The sequence below is a fragment of the Sceloporus occidentalis genome, unplaced genomic scaffold, assembly GCF_023333645.1.
Source record: "Sceloporus occidentalis isolate IW3139 unplaced genomic scaffold, rSceOcc1.0.p SCAF_66, whole genome shotgun sequence".
In the NCBI taxonomy this organism is placed as follows: domain Eukaryota; kingdom Metazoa; phylum Chordata; class Lepidosauria; order Squamata; family Phrynosomatidae; genus Sceloporus; species Sceloporus occidentalis.
In genome coordinates, this window is record NW_028317046.1 from 1,358,641 (window position 1) to 1,367,862 (window position 9,222).

The window sequence follows — 9,222 nt, forward strand, 5'->3', positions numbered from 1 at the left end:
GGCACCCCTCATTTTACGTTGTTCAGGCCCTCAAGGACCAAGACAGATAACCCTTACGATCATAATATTACAAGTTGTGATCTACGTTATAGGAAGTGCCTGTTTGTCACATCTTAAGAGTCCATAGGAACGGAACAAACCAATAGCTTAACGAGGATTTAAGATTTAATAAAACAATCAGTGTAGATACTGTCCTGATTTGTGGATTATCATCAGTTTTTTATATATATATATATATATATATATATATATATATATATATATATATATATTTTCATATTTCCCTAAATAAAATGTAACCCAAGCAATTCAGCATAAAAATGTATATTTATAAATTGAGGCGCAGGCTATACAGCGAGTGGTTTGTCCAGATTTAAGGACCTTTAATGTTGAATATTCATTTAAGGTGAGTAATTCTGGTCCCTTTGGTGTGCATCTATCTAGGCAGCTACAAAAGAGCCACCGGATACTCCTACTTTAATGAAAGTTCATCCGCGTGAGTGCCAGCCATGCCGCTTGCATAATGGAAAGTTTATGAAACACACCGGCGGTGTATGAGATGTTGTAACCAGTGGAGAAAAGCACCGTATTAAACATATCGAGGGTAATTAGCTGCAAGATCTGGAATGGCCATTGGGCAAAGACAAAATGGCGCCTCCTATGTATGGTTCTGTGGCAGACCCCGTCACGCGGTGTGGGGTCACTGGCTGGATACACGCAATCACACTCTGCAAAAGTGTAAGCGTGAGTGGTGGTTGGCGTGTGTCCAGCGCGTACGTTATTATCGCCCGCTAGCCTTAAAGGGCCGGGGCCATTTTTTTACTCCAGTCTGGCCCGGATGGGCACGATACTTAAACTCTCACTTACGACATGATACGTATTAACAGAATTAGCAGTCGTTCCGGTGCAGATGGGGCGGCGCTGACCACGTCTCCTGCAAGCCAATTAGCTGGGGGGGGGGGGCAGAGAAAGGGGCAAATACATATGGGGGGGTAATTTAATGGGGCCGCTAATCTGTCATATGAATGCGTGTTGGATGGCCGGGGTGTCCCTTTGTTGCATGAATGTCAGGCCATGCTGAACACGCTCCTGGCCGCTCTACATACAGACTGTCCCGGCCGAGCCGGAGCGGGGTGTGAGCATTTATTGCACCACGGCAGGGAGGCACTTCTTATTTCTGATGAATGTAACACCCATTCTGGTGTAATCTCATTAAAAGGCCGCACCCCTAGGTGGATAATCGTGATGACAAAACCATCCTACTTTTTGTGCAAGCGTTAACAGCTGAGTGCCTTAGATGTGTAGTTGGAAAATATATACACACACCATGTAAATAAACGTCACTCCGAGCCTCTGCTGGGCGAAGGCGTCTTTTACAGGTAAGAATACATTTTAAAGAGGAGAAGTCCCTTTTAATGCTAATGGCGTCCACCTTGCAAATGCAGATCTCCCCATATATATATCTTTGCAACCCCCCCCCCTGTCTATTTTGTATGCAGGAGATGCTTGCCCTACTAACACCGTGGGCCGGGGTGTTTTCAGACCCCCGTTCTCATGTCCCGACCGTCGGTTGATTTCAACGGCAGTGCTTTCCTATCACTCATTGGCTGCTTCCAGAAAAGAAGAGCAGCTGCAGAGCTGCAGCTTCTACTGTAGCCCTTCTTTTATGTTGAAGACTGCATGTTAGAGTATGTGCTGATGAAGGCTCCGTGTAGGAGACCGAAACGTTGAGATGGTAAAACATTTTTGTGCTTTAATGTGAAGTCCTGCCAGTGCTCCTATTTTCGTCATGTAGACATTTGTATTTTTATTTGTGGTCTCATCACCATAGCAACCATTGGATAAATTCAATCTGCAGCAACATTTAGCTGGTTGCTATGGGTGTAATCGTTTCGATTACCATATTGACCAATCAAGAAGCGTCACGCTGGAATGCCAGCGATTGCGCGTCCTCGCCGTCTCTTTAGTTATGAAATCCCACGTGGCGAGAGATTTGGCAAGTATGACGGTGGAACCCACAGATACGACGCTGTACATGTTAAAAAAAACAAAAAACAATTCCGACAATTTATTTTCCTAATTACACCCAAATCGTTAAAGAAATAAGAGTTAGCAGGAGGGCGGCTGCCAACCATCAGCCTTGGCAACGAGCCGGCCATATGGCGGCTCAAAACAATGAGGCAAAACTCAGAATGTGCATTATGTCTGCACCACATTAGGGAAAAGGGCATTTAAAAAAGGATCCAGTCAAGGTGTACTTGTTGCATAAGACGCTTATTACTGTTGACACCCTGGTGGTTATATGCGGAGTTGCAGGTAGGTTCCTCATCAGCCCCTTACAGCCCCCTGCCCCATGCACTCAGGGCTCCATCACGCCAATAACAATGTAACCATAATTTCTATGTTAAAAAGGCAACAGGCACAGTTAAAAATGTGTCATAAATAAGATTATAGCTTTATTAATTTTCAAGACATGATAACACACAGTATTATCCAAAAACAACAAAATGAGCAAAATCATTCCTTGTCAAATACTGTACATATGCAGTAATATCAGTGCATTTGCGCTAACATAACATTTATACCTTCATTTAGTTTTGTATTAAAAAAATAAGAAATATGGTAACTTAAATAATAGTTTTTTTTTTGGTTTTTTTTTTTTCACACCATACATATCAGTTTCAAACTGTAAACAGTATTTGTGTATCACTGGGTAATGAACAGACAAAATATAACATTGTACCTGTTTTTAACCCCTTGTGCGCCAGAGAGACAGCAAATACCACCCCTCCAAAAAGGGGCATCTCACCCCCCTCCTTATGGCACTGAACGGGTCAACCAGCAGCACCTCTTCCGTTACAAACATTTATACAGCCTATGAGATGGAGGAAAGAAAACTGCTATTTTCCACCCCATTTTTTCCTCCCACTAGATCTAAAGTGGAAAAGCAGCCTACGAATACACATACAGAAAGAAGCTTTGTTATAAAATAAAATAAAGACGCAAGCACAAACCTACCATTGGAAAGATAAAAATGAATTTAAAAGAGTCGTTAACTTTTTAAGTGCCAGAGAGGGCGCGAAACTCACTCCACTCCGCTATGTATCATTCTGCCACTAAAAAGACTTTTGGCCCATATTTGTTTCCTAAATACATAAAAAATTTGATTTATTTTTATTTTATTTTTAGAAAAAAAAATGTTTTTATTTTTTTTAAATCTAAAACAGTCTCATATAAATGGGTCATTCTCGCCAACAATCCCCAGGCACAAATGGGTTAAATGAGATTGGGCACGGATTCAGTAAAGTGGCCTCCTTTGGCAATCACGTATTTATATACAAACACACACAGTAAAATCTCAGATAGATTATGCAGATTTTTTTTCCTTTTAATCCTTCAAAGACAAAAGTTTTTTTTGTTTTTTTTTTATATACTAAAGACAAAAACTAGAGATCTAAACATGGCAGTTTTTTTATTTATTTTAAGAAAAAATCTTTTGAAATCATATTTATAGGTTTCAAAATAAATATATATAATTAAAAATGTTAAAGTAGAAAGTAAATTTTGCAATTTTGCCTAGGATCTCTCCTTCCTTACTAAACATTTTTATTTTTCTATGGTGACATTGCCATTGTACCCTAATTTTTTTTTTTCTTCTGGGCATTACTATTTTTTTATGGAATTTATTGTTTCTCCTTCTGGTCTCCCAGCACGCCGATGATCTAGAAACAGGCATCCACAGCCCTGCACTCCCGATCTCAATGTGTGCGCTCAGGTCGTCTACAAGGGCAAACAAAAAAACCCCCCACTATTGTGTCCAGAGGGTCATCTTGACACCTTTCTGAGAATCTAATAGCACATCCATAGGGCCTTGAAGGGGTTAATTGAAAAACAGAGGCAAATGACACACAGATACAAAATAACATGACCTGTATATAAAATGTTTTCTCAAATTCATATCGCATGCGTACGATATCTGAGATTTTACTGTATGTATTATAAGAATAAATCTGTGAAATCACATAATTCTACAATAAATATATATATATATATATATATATATATATATATATATATATATATATATATATATATATATCTCTCACAGGCAGCCATTCAGTTCTAATTATTATATGAACCTGTTTCTACTTAGATTAAAAGGTTTAAATTAAAAAACCGTATATGTGACTGTGTGTAAGTATCTCAACTATAAGCACACATGCGAATGTACATACATAACCCCATTGTTAACCTTGGCAATCAGCTTACTGCTAATGTCCCAGAGGCTTGTTAAGATTCTCCGAAACCTTGCACGTCACTGATTTTTGAGACTTGCTTAAGAAATATAGGAAGCTGACGGAAAACTAAAAATACTGAACAGATAACAGCAACACAAGGCCAGCTTGTGCTCCGCGTCTATTAATAACACGCTAGCGAAGAATGAAAACAAAGTAGGAATGAACAGCTAAAAGCAGTGTGAATTTAATGACAATCTTGGAAAAACACTTATACGCCAAATAGATTTAAAATTAGAACACTGGATTTTCTTCATATCAATCTTCCTTTGGACTTACTAACAAAAGCATATTAGGGAGAGGTTGGCAAATCATTGCGTATGCCAGTTGTCCTTAAATGGGTGGGTGAATGAAGACCATTCCAATTAAGAACTTTCAGTGAAAATTCCAAATCATTCCATCTTTGTGCTACATCAATTAGGAACATTAATAGCTTTTGGGATCTAAAAGCAGGGGAGGCCAATCTTGTTAGCACTACAAACCTCTCTCATCATTTTCCACCTGTCTTTTGCAACGGTGACGAGACGAGAAGTGAATCACTTTGCGATAGAATGAATTACATTCCAGAATCAGATTTGTCTTGGTCCTAGGACTTTTTCAATTAGAATTCACTTATTCAGCGTGAAGGATTCATTTTTGAGAATAATGACGTTAGATAACTGCAAGTAACATAATGAATACAAGACAAAAAAAACTATAGAAATACTGCACTATATATACACATCAAATGGTTGTAACTGGAATTTGTTGGGCCCTGGCTCTCTTAACCCATGCCGATTCCTAAACCTTAAAAAAAAACCAAATAAAACAAAAAAGCCTCAATGGCCGTCTCCAATCTAGCTTTGGTTCTGTGCAAGAAATCAAAGGTAGAACCACTAAACGTTCTAGAGTCAGGAGATAGGCAAGGTTGGCTGAGAAAATAGACCTTATTGGGTTATGTAGCAGCAACACCCTGGTTATTTTGTTCAGCTGATTCCTAACCATCACATTTATGTTAATGAAACAATGCCTTCAACATTATTTTAAAAAAGGAGCCACTCAACAGGCTCGGTGTGCCTTCAGACCTGCTTCCTTTAAGAAAATAGTCTCGTTATTTGAATAAAGAGTTCAATATTTTCTTTGTATTTCAGACAACAGAGCACGACGACATTAAATGTAACATCCTAGTGAGCTGTGATGTTTAATGACCTTTTCCTGGGTGTTCTTCCCAAAGCCTACGGTGAAACGACATCAGCTAGAAGTTTGCGTTTGGCATTGTTAATGAGGTCTGCTTTTTCCTTGAGGTCTGGCTTTGGCAAACCTGAAGATATAGCACTGTCACTAGACCACGACTGAGCTTTCGGCTCAGGGTCCTTAGCTTCCGTCAGATACTTTTCATATCTGTCAAGGTACGGAGGCCTCTCCGGAAGGAGATAATAATGTGTAGAACTGGCCTTCTTCCCATGCTCCATAATGGGTAAAATACAAGGGATCTTGTTCGCAGACCCTTCACTATTTTGTCTTTGGAGAGCTTTACTGCTGACGTATTTCGGATCAGGTGCAAAGCTCTGCGTAGGGGGCATTACCCCGTACAAGTACGATGGCAGACTTTTTGGGCTAGGAGTACGGGAATTACTTCTAGAGAGAGGTTCCCTTGGAGGGACTTTGGGAGGTCTGTCTTCATCACTGTATGTGTTTGAAGAAACCTCTGCTGACCACCTTCTGTAATCAGGCTTTAATGATCTAGGAGGGATGGGAATCCTTGGTGGAACTTCAGGCTTGTCTTCATCAGAATTAGGAGAAGTCCTATTTGCATGATTTGATACCCGAATTGCAGGTTTATTGTAAGATCCAGCTGGTCCCGAATGAGATCGCCTTAGCTTCCTGTGGTTTTGCTCTGGTTTTTGAGGTTTGTAACTTTGTACACGTCCGTTTTGGTTAGATACGGGGTTTTCATCCGCTGGTTTGCTTGCAGGTGCCGACTCGAAGTATGCATAGTTAATCTGCCCGCATCCCCTGAAGCTTCGCCTGCCCGGACCCCCGTATTTAAACGGCAACGATCTACCGTCCTGAATGAGCAAATCAGTCTCAGAACTTGTTAAAAATTCAACCTCGCTGTCCGCGTCGTCCAGTGAATGGTCTTCTGAAATCGGGAGAGGAGGGAGCGGTCTGCAACTGCGATCACTGCTTGGGATAGAGTAAAACTGCGGTGGTCCATTTTTGACAGGCGTAAGAGGTGGGGTCCTCTCGGAACCAGAGCCGCCATTCACTGAAAGTTTTTTAAAAGAAGGAACAACTTGGTCTTCTTCACAGTGTGTAGAGGAACCTTCTACAATAGGTATGTCAAGATGAAGAAAGTTGGATTTCTTCCATGGAGCCTTCATGCAGTTTTCAGAACAGCAGTGTTCATTCATTATGACGGGCCTTGACATTTGACCTAAAGAATAAAATGTTTAAAAAAATTAGACATTAGAGCAAATAAACATTTTCAAAGTAACAGACCCATATATTATGTAAAAATATAACTTGTGTAAGATACATGTTGGTATTTGTTGATAAAATGAAACACTTACCAATAGATGTTATATGTTGCTGAGGAGGAGATTTCAATGCGTAGGTCAAAGAAAAGGGTTCCATGTCATAGTATGTACTGCAAAAGGGCATTAATGTGCCTGTTAGTAACCGTATACAGCACCGGTTTAGATTCTAATAACTGTTAAACTTTAGGAACATTTCTTCTATGTGCCAAGACTAAAAAAAACATAGAAAAGGATTCTGGATCAATTAAGATTAGAACACGAAGTTCGTGGAACAAAAAAAGTCTGAAAAAGCACATTTTGCAAACAGGTGGGGTACAGACTACCAACGTATTACACTAACACTGGCTCTCCCAATTTAAGTCATCGTAACTAGAATAACCAACAGAACATTGAAGCCAGAAGGACCGCTCCACCAGTTGCTTCCATGATTAAGACTTTTCCACCAGAATCGCTTTTCATACAGAAGTCCCGATTTAGTTTTTTCGCTCACGGATGGGATACGGACAGTCATGTTCAACTTATGTTATTCTGAATCCCAACTTACTTTTCATATTCACTGTGATTTGTCCAGCAAGACTTTGAACTTATTATGGTTCGATCATTGTGCAGAAACCCATTTTTCAGTGGGACTTGAACTTCTTGAGCGGTAAGGCCAGTTGTCATTGTAGTTTGGTCTGCGTGGACTCAAGCAATTATCTACAAGTACTCCGATATATGTATTTGCAGGTAGTTAGCATTCCTTCAGCTGAAAAAAAAACAAAAAAAAAATTAACATCCCAGTATAAAATAAGCTGTCCGCGAAACATGCAAAACAAGTACTTTATGAACACAATATTGGTACAATGTAAATTATATATACGGTCTAAAGACTGGGAGTCTAGATAAGATCCTGTCCACAATAATGTCAATAGTGGTCCACTGGCCTTAAAGTGCCAGGGCTGCCTCGTTATCCCTAGTCCTACCCCAAGCTTTTAGCAATGTGTTGCTCGCTTAAAGGGTTAAACTGGCATGTATCTTCATCCAACAAAAGACACCCCCTAAAAGGATCTTCCCCCTGGGCTCCAGTAAGTTAAACTTCATAAAAACCTATGTTAAAACAACAATATTGAAAAACTAAATATTTAATTACTCATTCTAACCAAGCTGATGGTTTTATTAACGAGAGACGATTAACAATCCCAACAATGCTGAGTGTAACATTGTAACAGACAGTAAACATACTCAGTAATCGCTTTAAAACATAGTCAACGGAGACAAAGATAATCAAAAAGGTCCAGAAACCAACAAGGAGAGCTCAGACGGCTCCTACTCGTAATATCGTGGATTTCTTTTGCTTGTATAAACTTCAGACGTTATTTAAGTTAATCCTAGAAACCTGGAGGTGTAAGACTAACGTAAAGAAGCTCCTCTGATGGGTGGAGATCATAAAGAACTCCGAGACGGCAGAATTTTATATTCTTGTAATATTACAAGTGAACATTTTACATGTTCCATCCACGATTTCAAATATGCACCAGAGGTGGAGGTTTCCACCAAACTACCAGCTACATGATTATTTTGAGAAGCCACACCTGGAAATGGTGAGGATATTCAAGAACATGGCTAGGATTCCATTATAAAAGCAGACAGGATGTCAAATGTTTTTCCATTTTTTTTTGGTGGGGGGGGTTGTGCGGAAATGAGCAAAAATGGTTTGGGGGGAAAAAAACCCCTCAATAAACGTAAGATGCTAAATAAACATGAAAAAAAAGATAGAAAAGAAAAGGCAAGTTTATTTTACGTCGGAACAAAGTGATTGATCATGTAATCCATAACTTTAGGATAGGTGGGAATTTCATAGAGACGAAGGCTCTATCCGTTCATATTTTATTAGCGCTGAAATTATGGCTCATCGCTCAATAATCATGAATATCAACTAGATTCTAAAGACTTACGTAGAATTCTATGGCAGATAAGAACCATTAGGCCCATCTAGTCTGACGTTTTTTTGAACAGTGTTGGACTCCTAGTCAAACATAATGATGTAAAAGCCTAATATTTATTACTCACTAACTATATCCTGAGACCTTATGTTCATCTTTAAAAAGATATTGGTGAAAATGTTTGCCTATTTCAGCGATACAAGTCTGGCCAAAAAAGTAGCCTTTTCATGCATGGAGTTGTAGGCAGTATATCTTGCTCCAAAAACAAAAAGTATAAATGCAGTATTGCTATAAAGCAGAAAGCCAATTTAGCTTTCCATCAGTATGATGTCATCAGAGAAGGTAGAAAGGCCTGTGCCACCAGTCCTACAAACAGAACACAATATGGATGGGTGGCATGGGGAGGTCTTCCTTGAAGACACAAAAGAGGTTTCTATTGTAGGAAAACTATACTGAAGCTGCAACAAGGCTTTGTCCGTGAGAAAA

General features: G+C 39.4%; 1 protein-coding gene across 1 annotated transcript; it reads right to left on the reverse strand.

Moving 5' to 3' along the window:
• Positions 1-5,509: 5,509 nt before the first annotated feature.
• ERRFI1 (ERBB receptor feedback inhibitor 1) lies at positions 5,510-7,477 on the reverse strand. Its single transcript, XM_089493646.1, has 3 exons — positions 7,359-7,477; positions 6,848-6,924; positions 5,510-6,711 (listed from the first exon to the last, which is right to left on the reverse strand). The coding sequence occupies exons 1-3, from the start codon at positions 7,475-7,477 to the stop codon at positions 5,510-5,512; spliced, it is 1,398 nt and encodes a 465-aa protein (XP_089349772.1).
• Between the last annotated feature and the right edge of the window lie 1,745 nt (positions 7,478-9,222).

What these genes read in the sequence shown, in the direction of transcription:
- ERRFI1 (XM_089493646.1), bottom strand. Translation starts at nt 7,477, where the DNA reads ATGACAACTGGCCTTACCGCTCAAGAAGTTCAAGTCCCACTGAAAAAT. An exon ending in AATCACAGTGAATATGAAAA is followed by an intron (nt 6,925 to 7,358) that starts GTAAGTTGGGAT and finishes GCCCTTTTGCAG; the next exon opens with TACATACTATGACATGGAAC. An exon ending in GCAACATATAACATCTATTG is followed by an intron (nt 6,712 to 6,847) that starts GTAAGTGTTTCA and finishes TTTATTCTTTAG; the next exon opens with GTCAAATGTCAAGGCCCGTC.